This window comes from Saccharomycodes ludwigii, chromosome III (assembly GCF_020623625.1).
Source record: "Saccharomycodes ludwigii strain NBRC 1722 chromosome III, whole genome shotgun sequence".
In the NCBI taxonomy this organism is placed as follows: domain Eukaryota; kingdom Fungi; phylum Ascomycota; class Saccharomycetes; order Saccharomycodales; family Saccharomycodaceae; genus Saccharomycodes; species Saccharomycodes ludwigii.
Window position 1 is genome coordinate 362167 of NC_060202.1, and position 20347 is coordinate 382513.

The following is a 20347-nucleotide window of genomic DNA, read 5'->3' on the forward strand; positions in this document are numbered from 1 at the left end:
ACACTTATTTATTTATTTATTTATTTATTTATTTATGTTTATTTATTTTTATTGTTTGTTTGTTTGTTGTTTCTTTTTGTTTGTTAAACAAATTGTTATTGCTTTTTAACCATTTGCTAATTACCCATACAATTCGGTAAGATTTTACTGTGGGTCGCTGTACTTTTTTTTAGTCAACTCTTTTTTTTTTTCAAGGTGTGTTACTAAAAATAGATCGAGTTGTTTTTTTTTTTTTTTTCTTTTTTCAAAAAAATTGAAAAAGTGTAATATGAAACTATTAGAAATTATTTCCCAATATAGTAAAACCACTTATTTGTGGTTTCTAAATTTAGAATCTACAGGCTTAAAAACTCATTTTTTTACCTATTTTTTCCTAATAAGGAAATATAATCGGCATGTGTGGGATCAATTTTATATCTATGAGCTAATAATGTGTGTTTTTATAAGGGAATATAATACGTACTAAATATTGTATACACGCCTGCCTAAATCTTTAGATTTTTACTCCTTTTTTTTTTCTCTCCATCTTAGTTAGTACTTATTACGTTTTTTGAGTGAATATCTGAACCAAAAAAAAAAAAAAAAAATTAATAATAATAATTACCTAATTAATTGATTAATTAAATGTGTATTTATCATTTTTATGATCGTGCTGTTATCGTTGATAAATACTAATTAAGTTGTATTTACTTGTATTAGTAGCATGCACCAATAAACACACTTCTATTTACTATTGCTAAAAAAAAAAAAAAAAAAAAAAAAGGTAATTCGCTATTATGAACCACACTCGGTTATAAGGTGTGATCCTTACCCACCACAAAGGGTAATAATAATGAAGCTTATGTTTATAAGTAAACAAGTTATTACTCCATTTTGTACAGAATTATCCCATTTAACTATTAATTTCATCCCTGATGGTTTCCTACCATCAGATCATTTCTTTTGGTAATAAAAAGAAAGAATTTTTTTCTTCTGAATTTGATTTTGCGTTCTCCCCCCCCCCCCCCCCTTCTAGCAAAAAAAAATACAAAATCTTCCTCAAAAATAGGAAGGATCTAAAAAATAGGACATAAAAAAAAACACGAAAAATGCGTAAAAACTTTCGCTTACAAAATAGGAACGGTTGAAATGTCTAGTTTTTGTAACGAAAAAAAAGGCATTAATTGATTAATTATATTACTATTTTAGGAAAGTTAAATGTTATAGTTGCATAATGGAATCAAGACCCTAATTTTCGCGAAAACGCTTCGATTATTATAATCTTCTTCTACATAGACGATATAGAACAGTATTTACCATCCAAGTTTTTAAAGTCGGATTAAGCCATTAATAAACTTTTCTTTTTTTTTTTTTTTTTTTTTTAATACTTGGAGAAATAATTTTCTTTTATTTGGACCCGTATTAGTATAAAGATTTTGCCTCATAATTTATTGATTGACTATTTGTAGTACTAACTAAGCATTTATACACGTAAACCATCATTCATTTATTAAATAATACTAATTTATAAAAAAAAAAAAAAGAACTTGACAATGGTTTACCAAATTAACGTTTATCAAATAGAACTTTGCAATGCATGTATAAATCAGCCAAAAGTTATCAACTGTTTCGAGTTGTCTTTGTCTATATTTTTTTTTTTTTCTATTTGCTTTTTTTAGAATGACAAAAGAAAATGATCCCTAGATGTTTAATCTATGCATTCGTGCATTAGTAAGAGACTGATAATTTATAAAAAGATATCTTGATTATTATATAATCTCTATGTAAGAATGGCTAGCTTTATAATGTCTACAACAATGGTTCTACAAATATAAATGAACAATGCAAAGCACCTTGGATATTTAGGATCTTTTTATCACAAGTAATCCGGATACAAAAGAATGGTCGATTTCGCACTTTATCTGGCTGGAGCTGCATTAAAAGGTTAGATAACCTTAAAATTATGTTTATTTTCTTTTTAGAAAATATAAAGATATGAAGACGCGAAAAAAAAAAAAAAGAATAAAAAATAAAAAATCTGTAAAGGGAAATATAAATTAAAAATAGAAATAAAGATATACATCTAGATCAAACGCTGTACGTAAAAATACACAATAATTTTAAACATTGTTTATTTCTTTTTTTTTTTTTTTTTTTTTTTTTTTTTCTTTAAATGCATTTAAAAATCAATATATATTTTAAAAAAAAAAGTCAGCTTTTATATATAAACAAAGATGTTTTATATTAAGAAAAAAAAAAAAGAGAAAAAAACTTATATTTTGAACATTTTGAGATTCGTCCTTCCACCCCAATCAGAAATCACGTCACTTGCCACTGATTGATTTTCATGATAGTTTTCTTCAGTTACAACTCTGCATTCCTGAACATATCACTCATCATTGCTTGAATTATTTTGATTCTAAAGATGTGCAACTTCTGAACCTCAGGGAACCTAGGAGGTTAAAAGCACCGTACAAAACCCAAACAATTTCAAGTTGTAACCACAAAAGTCTAAACCACCTAGCGATTGATCAATTACGTTACCTTTTATTATTATTAACGTTTTAAGAGATAAATATAAACCTTTTGTATTACTTTGATTGTTTTACTTTTTTTTTTTTCATCAAGACCTTGCAGGGTGATTATTTTATTAATGATTAGAACATAATCATGATTCAAATTTTCTTTGTTTTGCCAAGATCGTGATCAATAAAAATATGAGACGCGAAAACAAAAAAAAAAAAAAATATACACATCATCCTCGCTCCTCTTTTGCATATACGATTTGGACGGGGGGCGAAGTTATTTACGGATTCTAATTGCGTTCAAAAAAGCCACAAATTTCGCCCAAATAAGGAGAGTTAGATTTCAGAACCGAAGAATAAAAGGGGAAGATATTATTTGTACAGATCCTTTGTTAAAAAAAATTTATTTTTTTTTTCTTACACTTAATCAACATTATTGTCAAAGTTCAATCAAAAAATAGTACAATTAAACCCAATCTCGTGATTTGAATACCATTTAAAAAAGGATTAAATTAAAACAGGGGGGAGGGGATTCAATTAAAATGCAAAGCAAAGCAAAGCATGAGATGCTCAGTTAATTGGACAATTACAATTTAAACTTTTTTGTTTAACTTAAACTAACACAAAATACTTTTAAAAAGGGGAAATGTGGTAAGTGAAATCGAATTAATATTCACTATCCAAATTTCAAAATAGCGTGGAAAAGTGGAAATTAAATTAAACTTTCCCCGTGTTTTAACCGACAAAAATGTTGAAAGAAACCAGTTTTTGTTCTGGTATGGATTCTTGCTCGAATGGGTTTTGGTTTTTCAACCAACTTATTCATTTTTGACTTCATGGTTGGAATAATGTAAGAAAAGTATAAACCCAAGAGTGCACAGGCGAATCTTGAAAAGAAATATGAACTGACATAACTTCATATCAGTTATTTTTCCATCAGCCTTGAAATCTTCGTAAGTTTTCTATATATATATATATATTACTTACTCTTAGGGTAAGTCATTATTTCACACATTATAGTGGCCGTAATTATCAAAAAAAAAAAAAAATTAATAAATAAATAACAAGCAACCCCCAAAAGCACAGCAACTATTAAAGTAATATCGAATTTATCGAGAATAGTAGGAGAGCAGCTTTTGTTTAAGAAACACTTAAAACATTATCTATATTAAGACTATTTTTATTTTGTGCAAAAATGAGCCATCTCCCTCGAAGAATTTATTGCTAAGAGCATTTTTATGTTGAATGCTTTAAGGATTCTTTTTTTTTTTTTTTTTTTTTTTTTTTCCATTTCACTATTTTACCCGTTTGGCGTTTTAAATGTATAAAGAAAAATGCTGTAATGTGCAATAAACGTGTTGTGTGATAAACGTGCTTTAAAAAAAAAAAAAGTTTTATTATTAGCAGCGTGATAATAGAGTTAAAAAAAGATCAAAACATAAAATAGCAATTATTTTAACACAACACAGCAGTAACAATTTCAGTTATTTCTGCTGTATACAAATAATAATTATTCTGACACCAGCATTTATCAAATAAAAGAAACTTTTTCTCTTTTTTTTAAGCAAAATAACCCTGCCTTGTTACATAGAAATGGTAATAAAATGCTTTTTTGTATATTTTCCGATGGTTTTCGTGATACTCTTTTTAATTTCTTTTCTTTTTTTTTTGGGAGTTTCAAATAAAATGTGTATGACAGCCATCTTCTACTTAAAATGACAGTAAAAAGCACATGAATATTTAATTAAAAAGGAAAAAAAAGGGAAGAAAAAAAAAGCCAGCAATAATAACAAAAAAAAAATAAAAATAAAAATAAAACTTTAATAGCGATGATACTAAAAATAAACACAAAAAAAGCCTTAATAAAATAGCTTTGTCTACGAGAAGTTTTATTGTAATAATGCTGAACTTCTATAATTAATTATCTAACTAAAAAAAAAAATTTTTTTTTTCATCCTTTGCTTGTCTTTCTGTCTTATGGAATCGCCTGAGAGAGATATGGAGAGTGCTAAAAATTAGCATTATATAGAAAGAAGAAGAAAATAAGATCCAGCCATTGTGGCTTAATTATCACCCACAAAGATATACTAATTGATTTATTTGTCACAGCAATTGACTGCTAAAGTTCAGCAAATAAAAAATTGTCTTTATTTTTTTCTAGATTAGTGCGATTTCGTCAAAGGTTTAGCGAAAAATAATAATAATTATTATTATTACTTTTCAATTTACATATTATCACCAGCAATATCAAAATAATAGGTCAAATTTAGTGAATAATATCGATAACCAACTTTTAGTAGAAAAAAGAAAAAAAAAAAAAAAAAAAAAAAAAAAAAAAAAGTATATAAGTGAGGATGGTTTTTACTCAATTGATAATTTAGATTGGTTTCTTTTTATCAAATATAATAAAAATATAAAAAACATCAAACAATCAAGTTAAAGTTATAACAAACAAAAACAACCAAACCAACAATCAAACTATTATATCAAAAATGCAATTCAAGAAAAACGCTATTACTGCCTCATTAGTCGCTACTTCCATGGCTGCCTATGTTCCAAGTGGAGACAATTGGACTACCTTGACTCCAACTGCTACTTACAGTGGTGGTATCTCTAATTATGCTTCTACCTTTGGTATCGCTGTTATTCCAATTACCACTGGTTCTTTGGCTGCCACTTCTACCTCTGCCTCTGTTGCTACTTCTTCTACTAAGGCTAAGAGAGATGTTCAAGCTATTTCCCAAATCGGTGATGGTCAAATCCAAGCTACTACTACTACCACACCTGCTGCTAAATCTACTGCCGCTGCTGTTTCTCAAATCGGTGACGGTCAAATCCAAGCTACTACTACTACCACCCCTGCTGCTAAATCTACTGCCGCTGCTGTTTCTCAAATCGGTGACGGTCAAATCCAAGCTACTACTACTACCACCCCTGCCGCTAAAGCTACTGCTGCCGCTGTTTCTCAAATCGGTGATGGTCAAATCCAAGCTACTACTACTACCACCCCTGCTGCTAAAGCTACTGCTGCCGCTGTTTCTCAAATCGGTGACGGTCAAATCCAAGCTACTACTACTACCACCCCTGCTGCTAAATCTACTGCCGCTGCTGTTTCCCAAATCGGTGATGGTCAAATCCAAGCTACCACTTTAACAACTAAAGCTAAATCTACTGCCGCCGCTGCTTCTCAAATAACTGACGGTCAAGTCCAAGCTACTACCAATACTAATACTGCTACAACTGAAACAACTGGTCCATCTAGTGCTTCATCCTTGACTACCTCTTTCACCTCATCTATTACCCCTACCGGTTCTACTACTACTTTAGCTCCAGCCACCACTACTGCTTCCAACTCTACTGACCCAGTTGAAGCCCAAGCTTGCAAAACCAACGGTACTTTGTCCATGACCTTGAACGATGGTATTTTAAAGGATTCTAAAGACAGAATCGGTTCTATTGTTGCTAACAGACAATTCCAATTCGACGGTCCACCACAAGCCGGTGCTATTTATGCTAAGGGTTGGTCTATTACTCAAGAAGGTAATTTGGCTATTGGTACTGAAGATGTTTTCTACCAATGTTTGTCTGGTGACTTTTACAACTTGTACGATGAACGTATTGGTGGCCAATGTAAGGCTGTCCATTTGGAAGTTATTGACTTGGTTTCTTGTTAGTTACTTTTATTTTCCTAAGTTTTTCTTTTTCTAGGGAGCATTGTACGTTAGTTCTTTTTTTATGATCTCTTTATTTTGATTAAAGGATTAGTTATCGTTTTTACTTTTTTTTTATATACATGGACTTTATAACAATTATATATATTTTATGTAATGGACACTCAACAATTACAATTTTAAAATTTTATTCAATATCTTTTTTTGTCGCTATAAAACTTGACTACATGCCTCTTGGACTTGATTAACAGTTTGTAAAAGATAGGGTTAAAAAAATTCACATCGAGTTTCGGAGAAAAAAAAGGTTTTTTCTTTATTTTTTTTTTTTTTTTTTTTTTTTTGTGTTTGACATGTGTGCATCTTTTTTTTTTTTTTTTTTGCTGTAAAACAAATATTATTATAAAATTGTATCGCATAACTAAATATATAAATGAAAAAAAAAAAAAAAAGAGAAAAAGAGGTGAAGGGAACATAAAAACATACGAAAAATATTGATAACAACATGGGTACCGAGTTGGACCCAACAACATATTATTCATTGCTAGGTTTAGAAAGTAAAAGTTCGGAAGCAGAAATAAGAAAATCATATATCAAATTGGCCAGGAAATTGCATCCAGATAAATCAAGATCGCAGCATGATGAAAACATATTTAAATTGGTTACACATGCCCATTCTATATTAATAGATGTAACTCAAAGAAGGTTGTATGATTTTGAGTTAAAGAAAAAGGGATTATATTATTATAACTCGGAAATTTATTCATCCAGTAAAGTTGGTTATAAAATAACGTCTGAAAAAAAAAAAAAAAAAACAAAAATCGAACTTCCACCACGATAAATTTGGATAATAAATTTAAAGAGCCTAGAAGAAACAATGCTTATGACCAACAGCCATATGGCTTTGGTTTGGAATCTTGTAATAAGCCCAACCCGAAAGATGATATAAAAAAAAGTGAGAAATTAGAAATACCTATATTTAAAGAATTTAGAAAGCAGCAAGTAAAACAGGAAGTCTCTAAGACTGAAAAATTGGAGGAGGAAAAACCAGCACATATACAACGAAACAGTGACTATTCGCCTAATACCGGAGTTGGCACTGGGAAACGAGAGATTCCGAATACTGAAGAAATGTCTGAATATGGTGTACTTAAAAATGGAGCCAAAAAAATCAAGATTAACAAAGAAAGGATGGACAATGTATCAACTTTAAATGGCATAAAACAAAATGGAAATCATACACCTTTAAAAGAGGATCTTGATCGGACATTTATTGCACATCGTTCACCTGCAGAAACTGCTGTAGAATATGATAAACAAAATCAGATTGCGGGCACAACTGAAAACCATAATATCAACAGCGGTAACAATGATAGACATATTAACCTGAGTGATATGGCTAAACAGTTGCCTGATGAAGAGAAAAATTATGACATGCGTAGAGTCGCTGAAGCTTTAAATTTATATCCAAATAAAAAACAAAAAGTGGAAGAAACCCATTCTAGGTTTTCTTCAGAGAGGTCTTTTGATATTTTATCACAACCTGTTAATAAACCCTTGCCAAAATATTACAAACCTAAAATTCTAAATTTAGCAACCATGAATGTAATACCTTTGGAAAGCATTGTTTCTAGGATTCCAGCCAAACCTGTTAAACCCATGCATAGAAGTATGGAAAGCCTAGAGAATTATAAGATGGCTGTACAATCTTATATTTTAACATTAAGCATATTAAGATTTGATCTTAGTTGTATTTTGCAACAGAGAATCCAACATGATAAAGAATATTTGGAAAATGGTACTATATTACGTATAGAAAACACTTCGCTTTATTTTAATGTGAAAAGTTACGATTCAAAGATATGTAGCTTACTAACGGAGTTGAATAATATGGAAATGAGAGTATTGGAAGAATTTCATTCCGTTCTTCAGGTACCGACAATATAATAACAGAAGTTTTTTTTTTTTTTTTTATTTTTTATTTTTGTTTCCCTGATTAGTTTAGTTTGGTTTGTAAAATATTTTTTTTAATATAAATGATTATTTACATTAATTATGCAATCCATATCTTGGAATTTATATATTGACACACATATGTGCTTGTATAATAAAGCCTCTGCTACAAAAAAAAAAAAAAAAAAAAAAATAACTTTCGGGTCGAGCACGTGAACAATTAGATTTTATTTCAGTTTTTGAATAGTAAGAAAAAAAGAAAAGAAAAAAGAAAAGAAAAAAAAAAAATAGCTTTTACGTTATTTATTAAAGATTTTATTTATCTTTTTGACCTTTACTGTTTTATGTCAAACTTTCTTATTTTTTCCCTCAAAAGAAAAAGAAAAAGAAAAAAAAAAACAAAAAACAAAACAAAACGGAAAAAGGATCTATTAATCTATATCATCCACATACCTTTGTTATTACCAATTGAGAAAGCTTACCAAATCAGATTCATAGGTAAACAAAATGTGGAGTAAACACAGATTAATACTTATCATACTTGGCGTACTTTTCCACTTATTCTACTTATGGTCGATTTTTGATATTTATTTTGTTTCTCCGCTAGTTCATGGCATGAAACATTATCCAAGTGCCCCAAATGCACCAGCAAAACGTCTATTTTTAATTGTAGGTGATGGTTTACGTGCAGATACCACTTTTGAAAAAATTAACTACCCAAATATGAGAGATTCCCAATATTTAGCGCCATTTATTAGATCAATTGCGTTAAACAATGGCACTTGGGGTATTTCTCATACAAGAATGCCAACGGAATCTAGGCCAGGGCATGTTGCTATGATTGCTGGTTTTTATGAAGATGTTAGCGCAGTCACCAAAGGTTGGAAGGAAAATCCAGTCGATTTTGACAGTGTTTTCAACCAATCAACTCACACATATTCGTTTGGGTCCCCAGATATTCTACCGATGTTCAAAGAAGGTGCAAGTGGTCCAAATAAAGTTGATGCATGGATGTATGGACATGAGTTTGAGGATTTCACCCAATCCTCAATTGAATTAGATGCTTATGTTTTCAGAAATTTATACCAATTATTTGACAATTCCACCAAAAATGCAAGTTTGAACAAAGAAATCCACCAAAATGGTAACGTTTTCTTTTTGCATTTATTAGGTTGTGATACCGCAGGTCATACAGCTAGACCTTATTCTAAGGAATATTATGACAATGTTAAATATATTGATACACAAATTTCACAATTAGTTTCAAGAGTACGCGATTTTTTCAAGGACGACGATACTGCCTTTGTTTTTACCGCTGATCATGGCATGAGTGCTTTTGGTTCACATGGTGATGGGCACCCAAACAATACAAGGACACCTTTGGTGGCTTGGGGGTCCGGTGTAAGTGGGCCGGTTGTTAATAAACATCCAGAACTGGCTTTATCAGATAGTTATACGGGCAGCTGGGAATTACATAGTGTGGAAAGGCATGATGTCAATCAGGCAGATATCACTGCTTTAATGTCTTATTTAATTGGCACAAACTTTCCAAGCAATTCTGTTGGTGAGTTACCTTTGCCTTATCTAGACGCTAGCGATGATATCAAGTTGCATTCTCTGTATAACAATGCACGTGAAATTTTAGAGCAATACATTGTAAAAGAAAAAGAGGTTATTGGATCCCAATTTGTTTATAAGGAGTATTATAAATTTGCCAAAAAACATTATACTGAGTATTTGAAAGAAATCGAAGCACTTATTGCCAATGCTGAAGACAGCCTTGAAACCATTAAATTGACTGAAGAACTTATGAAAGTTACACTAGAAGGTTTGAACTATTTGACCACATACAATTGGAGGTTCATTAGAACGATAGTTACTTTGGGTTTTATTGGTTGGATTGTTTATTCTTTCATCATTTTTTTAAGATTATTCATTTTATCTAAGAGATACGAAGATGGTATATCTAAATCGACTTTTACAATTTTCACAGTATTGTCGATGCTATTAAATTATATTTTGTACTACCAAAGATCGCCCTTCAACTTCTACATGTATTTGTTGTTTCCAATTATTTTTTGGAGTAGGATTTTTTCTGAAAGAAAAATTTTAATCGATGGCGTAAAAGAATTTTTGAAAGGGTTATCTGTTTTTAAAAAAACCATAATATTGTTGTCCATTTTAGGTTTTTATGAAGGCATTGTTTATGGATTCAGTCAACGCTGGGTTTTCACGTTGATTTTTATTATTCTGGCCTTTTATCCAATCACGTGTGGTATATATAACACTAAAACCAATTTGTTATGGATTTATACAAGTGTATGCTTATCTATTTTTACGTTGCTTGACGCCGTCAAAATTGAAAATTTAAATCAAATCCTAGTATCTGGTATGTTGATTTTGGTTAGTGCAAGTTACGGATTATATTCGGTTCGTAACTTGGTTAACGATTACACTTTTTGTGTAATTGGGATGCAAATTTCTTTGGTGGTTGTCATGCTACTTATCACAAATGAAATTGTTATTTCATTACAATTAAAAGAAGGTTTGCCCTTTGATAAACAAATCGCTGCATGGGGTACTTTCATTATTTCTCTAATTTTTTTCCCATTTTTGCATTATATTAAACCCTGTAACAACTACAAAGTTAGAATGTTAATTATTTATGTAACATTTGCACCAGCTTTTATTATTTTGACTATTTCGTTTGAAACATTTTTCTACTTTTTTTTCTCAATGTATTTGTTTCAATGGATTGAGATTGAAACTAAGATTATGCAACTCACTTCTAAAAGTAATGCTTCGCATGTCAATTATTTACAGTTGTTGAGAGTCAGTGTTATTGGATTTTTCCTATTGCAAATAGCATTTTTTGGCACTGGAAATGTAGCATCAATATCATCATTTTCCTTGGATTCCGTTTTCCGATTAATGCCAATTTTTAATCCATTTTCCATGGGGGCTTTACTAATGCTGAAGCTATTGGTTCCATATATTTTATTATCTGCTGCGTTGGGCATATTAAACTTGAAATTACATATTAGAGATTACACCATTTCTTCTTTGATTATATCTACTAGTGATATACTATCATTAAACTTCTTTTATCTTTTGAAAACAGAAGGTAGTTGGTTGGATATTGGGGTTACTATATCTAATTATTGTTTAGCTATTTTATCATCGCTATTTATGATTATAGTCGAAATTATTAGTCATTATTTACTTAAGCATGTAGAAATTCCAAAGGATGAAGCTATATCAAACGTAATTGAAAAAACTGTTTCTGGCGATAATAAGAAAAAGAAAAAGAAAAACAATTCAAAGAAAACAACCAAAGGGGATTAATTAAAAAAGTTTTGAAAATATCTAGTTTTTTTATTTATATATATGTAATTTTTTTTTTGTAATTTTATGGTAAGAGTTGTTACTGATGAGATTTTTTTATTATAAAATCGTTATGGTATATTCATTGAAAAAGAAAGGGTTTTGCTATTTACTTTTAATTTTAATTTTAATTTTAATTTTTTTTTTTCTTTGGAAAACGCCAAGATAAACTAACAAATTCTAAGGATAACAAATATTATCATGAAATTTGACTTTTTATATTTGTGAGTATATTTAAAATAGTGGTCTAAAACTATCATTAATCTTAACCTGTGTGTAAAATAGCCGTTTGATTAATAAGCTTTGGTTCCTCAGTCCAGCCTGTACCATTTCCGTTTTTATTACGGACTATTAGATTTTTAATCCTATGTAATATGTTATTTTTCAAGTTAGTAATTTTTTAAATTAGTAATTAAGCATTTACTAGACTAAAGTATAAAAATTTAAAAGAAAAAGTAAACAAAATAAATAAACGGACATATAATAATGGAACTGAAGGGATTATTGCTACTTCGGACTTTATTATTTATTTTTCGTTTATCAAAAAAAAAAAAAAAAAAAAAAAAAAAAAAAAAAGGGTGACAGATAAGGAAAATTTTAACAAGGAAAAAACATAAATCACAATGACCGAAAATGGCAATAGTATTATTATCATTATGGTTATTATTATGATGATTATTAAAAACGAATATAATTTTAATACCTTTTTTTTTTTTTTTTTTAAAATATATTTAAAACTTCATTTATTAAAATTTCCGATCGAATAAATTAAAAATCTTAAGTCAGATCAACATCATTTATATAACTAAAGAACAATTATTACACATAATTTGTACGTTTTTGATAAAATAATTGCTACGAAAAAAGAAAAAAACAAAAAAAAAAAAACAAATAACAACGTGGTTAAAAAAAAAAAAAAATGCCAGATATTATTTGTAACAAATCAAATATTTCGCCATCTAAAAATGACCCCAAAACTATTCCTTATATTGATGTTCCAACTGCTGAAGAATTTACTAACGAAGGTCTAGAATATGTTACAGAACATACGATAGAAACAATATTTTCTGCCTCAGCGTCAAATCAAGAAATTCACCCAAAAACTAATACTGTTACTTCTTCAAATGATAGCTGTGCTAAATATTTAAGAAAAGATTCATGCTCTAGCTCAATAGCCATTGAAGAAGACAGAGAAGACGAAGAAGAAGATGAAGATGAAGATGAAGATGAAAGAAATAGTCCATATTTCAGATGGTATACAGAAAACTTAAAATTACATTCTGAATTCAAGTGGTATCAAAGACCAACAACATCAATGTTGTATTTTTTGTTAGCACTGGAAATTTTAACTAATTTCATTACATTAAGCCCAACTATTATACTTTTGACCGAGAAAATTTGCGACAACATTCATAAAGATTCTACAACAGAAATATGCGACGAAAGCATTGCCCAAAAGGAACTATCACAGATACAGGCAATTGGTACAATATTAACAGGGGTCATTGGATTTTTAGTTTCAGGAAAAATGGGCGAATTAAGTGATCGATATGGTAGAATATTTATTTTTAGAATAATTGCTGTATTCGGTGTGTTACAACCTTTATTGTCTATATTATTTTTTCAACCATGGGTTAAATACAACAGATATGCAGCTATAATTGCCACATCAATTGGGTACTTTGCTGGCGGCATACATGCACTAATTGCCAATAGTAATAGCTATATAAGTGATATTGTCCCACCCAAGGAAAGGACAATTGCTATAAGTATTTTGATGAGTATTATTTATGGTTCAATTGGTGCTGGTCCATTATTAGGCTCAACACTAATTAAAATCTCTGGTAACAATAATATGATGTCATTTTATGCTAGTTTATTATTTGGTGCCATTTTTTTGATATTTGTTCAATTTTTTGTCAAAGAAAGTAGACACCATGAAGCCAGAAGATTATCGCAACATGAATATGAGGAAAACATTGCAAGTAAAGGTATAAAGACACAGCATAACCTAATATTTCGCAACAGTACAAGTGCTAATATCACCCCTTTTAAAGAAAGAATCAAACAATTATTTAGTATATTCAGTCCATTAAAAAGATTATGGATACCTAGGACTTGTGCCGGTTCATTAATTCCCAGGTATAATGTTTTGTTGCTAATGATTATAGATGTTTTGTTTCTCTTTAGCACCGTTGCAGTGACTCCTGTGATAGTTTTATACAGTATCTATACTTATCATTGGGATAGTGTTAAATTGGGTTATTTCATTAGTATTGTTGGTTTAGGTAGAGCTTTAATTCTATTGTTTTTTGCTCCTTTTTTGATTAAATTTTTAAGAGATAAGTTGAAATTCAGTATTTTAACCAATTCTATTGATACAATTGATAAAATATGTATAGTTTGCTCAAGTGTATTTTTGATTTTATCTATAACCGCTTTATTGGTGATTAAAAGTGAAATTGGTGTATTTTTATACGCATTTTTACAGGTTTTCAGTGCTATGATTTCCCCAACAATTCAAGCCATTATATTGAAATATTCTTCGAAAAAACATAGCGGTGGCGTATTTGGTGCAATTGCGTTAGTGAGACATCTAGATACTCTAATTGGTCCACCTATTTTCTTAAAAATTTATGCTTTGACTATTGATAAGAACCCTATTTTTTTTATTTATTTACCATTTGCCTTTTCCATCTTATTATTTGCTCTAACTTTATTTTTGAAAATTGTCTACGATCCTGCTTTACTAAGACGTCCATCTCAAGTTGCATTGCTTTCTAGCGGTACCGACAACTATAGTACGGATGCTAATATTAATTTTGGTGGCACTGGTCGGATAAACATCAATCACGGCTCCAATAACTTCCAAACCGACTATGGTAGCACTGCTAGTAACAAGAAGACAACTTCTTCAAATGGAGACTATCCTTCAATAATGGCAAGAAGACCATCTGTATTGAATAGTAGTGATTAGCAAGGTTGGTATAATCCTAATATTTTTATTATTCGTTTATGTTAATATTTATTTTTCGGTCACTATATTGGTTATATGTTTAGATTATTATTAATTTTTTTTTTTTTTTTTTTTTTGGTTCTTTATTTATAAGCTCGGTCATTTAATTATTTATTTGTATTTATTATAGCAAATAATATCCAAAATTCAGAGCAGAGAATTATCAATTTTTTTTTTTTTTCCCCCTTTCCTTTTCTTCCTGTGCTCCGCCTCTTCTTGATATTATTAAATTTGAATTTGCTCAAGAACATCAAGAACAACAAATATTTGCAAATCACTCAGAATGATATCACAAAATTGGAAAAATTTACATTAAAAAGCAAGATTATGCCTTTTTTTTTCTTCCTTTTTTTTCTTCCTTTTTTTTTCTTTAGAAATCATGCCCTCAAGATACTAACCGTTTTTCCTTTTCTTTTATTGTCAATGATACCGTTGCACATTTTTAGTGCTAAAATTATTCAATCCCATCTATTTCAAGAATTCGTGCTAATATCTATTATATGTATATAGAACCTGCTGAGTAATTTAGCTACCTAACAATATTAACATCTTAATGCGATACCTCCCCTCTTTCTTTTCAATTTTTTGAGCTAATTTATTTCAACTTGCTTCCATTTCCCTTTTTTTTTTTTTTTTTTTTTTTTTTTTTCTTTTAATAAGAACAAAAGACTAAAGGATGAAAAAAATGTTAAGTTTATATAAGGGCTGAATGTGATTGTTTATATCTTCACATTTTGTCTAGTTAGCAAAATCTTTTTTTTCTTTTTTTTTTTTTTTTTTTTATATCAAATCACTTATTATTAAAAATGTGGATAGGGAAGGAGATGAGAATAATTATTTGTAAATTTGGTTAAAACTATAAAGTACCACCTTATAATTCTGCATACACAAGGATAAATAAAAATAAAGCTCATTTAACATGTCTCAGAATCTTAACAAACCAGCAGCACCACTGTTGAATGAGCACCAACGTTATTACACGAATGAAGAATTAGATTATGAAACAGAACAGGATGCAGAAGATATTTTGGACTATACAAATGGTTCTGAAGAGAATAGCGAGGATGATACCCAAGAACGGTGGATTAATGAAACTTTAGCCAATGCACTCACTTTAAAATGGCACAGAAGACCATCTAAATATAAATTATATTTTTTGATAGCAACTCAATCAATTTCTTCGAGTTTACTAATTGGCCCAACAACTATTTTGTTATTATCTAAAATATGTAAATCCGTATCTACAACTACTGAAGGTTGTAAAACAAACTTTGAAGCCCAAAAAATATTGTCCGAGGTTCAATCTTACCAATATATTATCAATGGGATTCTAGGGTTTACACTATCTGGTAAATTCGGTGAACTAAGTGATCGATATGGGAGAACATTTGTTTTTAAAGTGTTCAGTGTTGTTAACACAGTTCATATTTTTTTATTAATTTTTTTTTTTCAACCAGGTAATGATTTCAGTAAATGGGAAAGCATTATCTGCTTATGTAGCGGCTCAATGGCTGGCGGTATTATGTCCTTAATTGCCAATGGAAATAGCTATTTGAGTGATATTATTCCAGCACAAAAGCGTACTGTTGCAATTAGTCTACTAATGAGTATAGTTTACGGTGGTTTGGGACTTGGCCCCTTTTTAGGGTCTATTCTTGTTAAGTATTATCCCTGTACAACAAATAGTAATAATGATGGTAACTTGGCTCCTTTTTATTTTTCGTTTATTTTAAGGGTATTTTCTTTGATTTTGTGTTTTTTCTACATGGGAGAAACTAGACATCAGGAGGCCATGCTTTTGTCTCAACAAGAATATTTAATAGCACATAAAAATATCGATGCAAATCGAATTAAATACTTTAAAACTAAGTTTTTAAGTATGTTTACAGGTGTGCTAAAAATATGGCAGGTCAATGGTAGCGAAACCGACATTATTATTCCTCATACAAATAATAGGAATGACAAATCAAGGGCTCGTATTAATGTTTTAATATTATTAGTTATAGATTTATTGCATATGGGTATTACTGTGGGTTGTACGCCCGTTTTAATTCAATACAGTATTTTAAAGTATGGGTTTGATGGTGTACAAATTGGGTACACTATAAGTATCCATGGGTTGGGCAAAGCCATAGTTTTATTACTATTAACACCGATTTTTATGGGGTTTTTACAAAAACGTACCAATAAAATGTTTTACGTTCCTAAACAATCAATTGATTCAAATGAAAAGATTTGTATAATAACTTCGTTAGCTTTCATGGTATCGTCTATAATTTCCATTTTTGTGGTGCATAACGAATTTGCTATATATTTAAGTGCTGTTTTGCAAAGTTTAAGTGCTATGATTTCGCCAACCATTCAAAGTGTTATCATTAAATATTTTCACACCCAATATACTGGTCAGATTTTCGGTGCCATAGCTTTATTGAGGCATTTGGATATGCTTATTATGCCTTCGTTCTTCTTGCAGGTTTATTCTCATACAGTTGATGATAATCCAATAACTGTGTTTTACATTCCATTGTTTCTTGGTATTTTGGCTATTTTACTAACACCGTTTTTAACACCTACAGATCGTAATGACGACGTTAACATGGGTAATAACAAACATGGTTCTATAACTAATTCGTATGTAGCTACCTGTGAACAATCTACTTTTAATTTATTGACTGAAACTAATACTTCACACAAAGATAGTTGTATTGTTCGCAGTAATAATTCCAATAGGGCTAGTGGAATGGTATATAATTCCTTATGACCCATAAAATCAAAATGTTACTAGTCCAACTTATCCAAACGCTGTTAACGGAGTATTTCGACTGCCTATATAACACGCAGACACGCACACACAAACATATTGTAGCGTTTACAGACGCGAGGTTTTAGAATGTAAACTAAGGTAATAGAAAAATTTGCTCATTAACAGTCCAATTTTTGAACTTTTGAGCGTTTAATAATAATATACATGTAACTATACCAAATTTCTCGAAGAGTTGTTATTATTTATGTACTAATTTTCTTAAACTGAGATTAAACTCACAAAATGAGCAAATTTTTCTTTTTTTTCTTAGTTTTTTTTTTTTTTTTCCTTTTTTTTTTCTTCCTTTTTCCTTTTTTTTTTTTTTCTTTTTGCATAAATGTTGTAATTTATTCTATTTGTCTTTAACAGAACTGTTTTATTCGATCAAATCCCGTTTGTAAATGATTTATACATAGACATAATAAGGTGTTCAAATGCAAAGAAGCGAGGAAGAGGAAATATTAATCCATTATATATTTCCTGTTTATAGTCAATATCTATGGGATACCACATCAATAAACAGCAACCAATAAATTATAGATTTTGATCAATTTACTCACAAGAATGAGAAACTCTTTGGATAGTGGAGAAATAACAACAGTTACAGATTCTGCTAATAATGATTTTCAGTATTTTTCAGAGTTACAAGAAAGTATGGATATCACGCTTATGAATGAATCCAAAAGTTCTATAACGCCAGAACAACAGCAACATCTATTTCAGGAGGAAAAAAAATCAAAAATTGGATCCCCAGAAATACCATCTGATAACATTAACTTATCCAACACATTTCTTGGGGATATGATAATACCTTGTAGGCCACAGAACATCACACAGGAAGACGATGAAGAAAATGAGGAATATGTTCAAACATTGCACGAATTGCAAAACAAATGGTTTGAAGATTCGCAGAGAACGTTTGCTAATATAAGCTGGTATAAAAGACCAAGTCTTTCATTCTTATATTTTATAATAGCATTATATCTCTTATCATCTACAATAACCATGGGTCCCCTTTTGATGTTAACGCAGGATAAGATATGCGAAGGTATTAAAAGCAGCGAGACAGTCAATGCTTTAAACAATATCCCCAGTTTGGAAGATAATGCAGTCAGTATGGCAAAGAGAATGGGAATGACAATGCCGGCACCTGAGGATGGCATGGCTTCCTACTGTGACCCAACACTTTTACAAAAATCACTATCTAATTTACAAACTAGCCTATCTATAGTATCAGGGATTTTAGGGTTTGTACTAAGTGGGAAATATGGTCAATGGAGCGATAAATATGGAAGAGTTTTCGTATTTAAAATTTTTAGCTTAATTAATTTACTACACGTGATAGTTTTAATATTTTATTTCCAAGACAAGATTTATAGTGGCAGTAACCGGGAACTGATGTTTTTTGTTTTAGCTATTGGGAGCCTGAGTGGTGGTGTGATGTCGCTAATAGCGATAGGGAATGGTTATATTAATGATATTGTAATGCCACATATTAGAACGATATCAATAAGTCTTTTGATGAGCATTGTGTATGGTATCTTGGGAGTAGGTCCGTTATTAGGTTCATTTATCGTTAAATTTATATCACACGGAAATAACTTGGTTCCATTATATTTTTCACTAGGAATTGGAATTTTAAGTACATTACTAACTTATTTTTTCATGTATGAATCGAGACACCCGCATGCGATGGAATTTTCCAAGTTGAGACATGACCAACAAAGCAACAATGTTGCGACAGGGGGAACTGATAGCAATTTTGTCAAAATTTTTTTTTATAGATGCTATTACAGAATATTCGTTATTGGGTTTTTAAGTCCATTAAAAAAATTATGGGTATCCGGTGCTAAACACAAGGATTCTTCAGTATCACAAATTAATGTAATATGTCTAATTATTATTGATATACTTTCTATGGCAAATACAGTTGGTATTGGAAATGTTATGATTTTGTACAGTATGTTGACCTTTAATTGGGATAGTGTCAAAATTGGATACTTAATGAGTTTAGGTGGGTTTGGTAGAGTCTTTGTTTTGTTAATAATTGGTCCAATGATAATTAAGTTTTTAGAGCTAAAAGTAAAATTTCCTATACTTACTACTTCAGTTGATAGAATCGATAAAGTTTGTCTTACAATTTCACTAGTTTTTGTGTTACTTTCTACGTCAGTAGTGCTTATAATTAATAAAGAATACGGAATATATTTAGGTTGCGCTTTACAAAGCTTGAGTGGTATGATATCTCCAACAATTCAAGGCAGTATTATTAAATATGGGAATAACTTAGAAGCTGGTGAAATGTTTGCTGCAATAGCTTTAATTAGGCATTTATCAATGTTGCTGTTACCTACTTTTTTTTTACAAATTTATTCACACACGGTTGATTTTTGTCCTAAATTTTTCATGTTTATTTCTTTATTGGGATCTATTGTTACATTAATTATTTGTTTAATTTTTTTGAAGGCACGTGTGGCTGAAGATGATGAAGTTTAATATAAAACGGGATGGTGTTATTAACAAATAAACGATTTAGACTTTTTTTTTTTTTCCGATAGAGGAGAAATATTAAGTACGGATTTAAGATGCAGCAGAAGATATCAACGAAAGAGCTTCGCTTATTAATTTTTAGTATTTCTAGGATACTGAAACATGTCTTTTTCTTACAAAAAAAAAAAAAAGAAAAACAATTCTCCTGAGTCAATTTCTTTCGGGATTGCTTTGAACGTTATTATATTTAGATATATCGTGTACTTTTTTTTATAAGGACAATTAAGAATTTACCCTAAATGTTGCTGTGTGGTATATATTTTTTGTTTTTGTTTTTGTTTTTATTAAAAAGCAACGGTTAATTATATTACCGTATGTGCAAAATAAACACCAAGTCCGAGACCCAAACTGTAGAAACCGAAATATGAATAAATAAGCGGTCTTGTCCTTGATTCTCACAACAATTCTTTTCCCACCTGACTGCTTCTCCGTCTTTTGTTATGCCACGTGCAAATTGTAAAGACGAATG

General features: G+C 30.0%; 6 protein-coding genes across 6 annotated transcripts; all 6 read left to right on the forward strand.

Moving 5' to 3' along the window:
* Positions 1 to 4996: 4996 nt before the first annotated feature.
* SCDLUD_002408 (uncharacterized protein) lies at positions 4997 to 6178 on the forward strand (the record flags this gene model as incomplete). Its single annotated transcript, XM_046077152.1, has 2 exons — positions 4997 to 5252; positions 5667 to 6178. The coding sequence occupies 2 exons, from the start codon at positions 4997 to 4999 to the stop codon at positions 6176 to 6178; spliced, it is 768 nt and encodes a 255-aa protein (XP_045934879.1).
* Positions 6179 to 7303: 1125 nt separating this feature from the next.
* SCDLUD_002409 (uncharacterized protein) lies at positions 7304 to 8119 on the forward strand (the record flags this gene model as incomplete). The annotated part of the gene is made up of 1 exon (XM_046077153.1): positions 7304 to 8119. One exon carries the CDS (start codon positions 7304 to 7306, stop codon positions 8117 to 8119), a length of 816 nt encoding a protein of 271 aa, XP_045934880.1.
* Positions 8120 to 8632: 513 nt separating this feature from the next.
* Positions 8633 to 11470, forward strand: MCD4 (mannose-ethanolamine phosphotransferase MCD4; the record flags this gene model as incomplete). Its single annotated transcript, XM_046077154.1, has 1 exon — positions 8633 to 11470. The coding sequence occupies one exon, from the start codon at positions 8633 to 8635 to the stop codon at positions 11468 to 11470; it is 2838 nt and encodes a 945-aa protein (XP_045934881.1).
* Positions 11471 to 12428: 958 nt separating this feature from the next.
* On the forward strand, positions 12429 to 14486 carry SCDLUD_002411 (MFS transporter; the record flags this gene model as incomplete). Its single annotated transcript, XM_046077155.1, has 1 exon — positions 12429 to 14486. One exon carries the CDS (start codon positions 12429 to 12431, stop codon positions 14484 to 14486), a length of 2058 nt encoding a protein of 685 aa, XP_045934882.1.
* A 958-nt stretch (positions 14487 to 15444) lies between these two features.
* SCDLUD_002412 (uncharacterized protein) lies at positions 15445 to 17286 on the forward strand (the record flags this gene model as incomplete). Its single annotated transcript, XM_046077156.1, has 1 exon — positions 15445 to 17286. One exon carries the CDS (start codon positions 15445 to 15447, stop codon positions 17284 to 17286), a length of 1842 nt encoding a protein of 613 aa, XP_045934883.1.
* Positions 17287 to 17892: 606 nt separating this feature from the next.
* On the forward strand, positions 17893 to 19824 carry SCDLUD_002413 (uncharacterized protein; the record flags this gene model as incomplete). Its single annotated transcript, XM_046077157.1, has 1 exon — positions 17893 to 19824. One exon carries the CDS (start codon positions 17893 to 17895, stop codon positions 19822 to 19824), a length of 1932 nt encoding a protein of 643 aa, XP_045934884.1.
* Between the last annotated feature and the right edge of the window lie 523 nt (positions 19825 to 20347).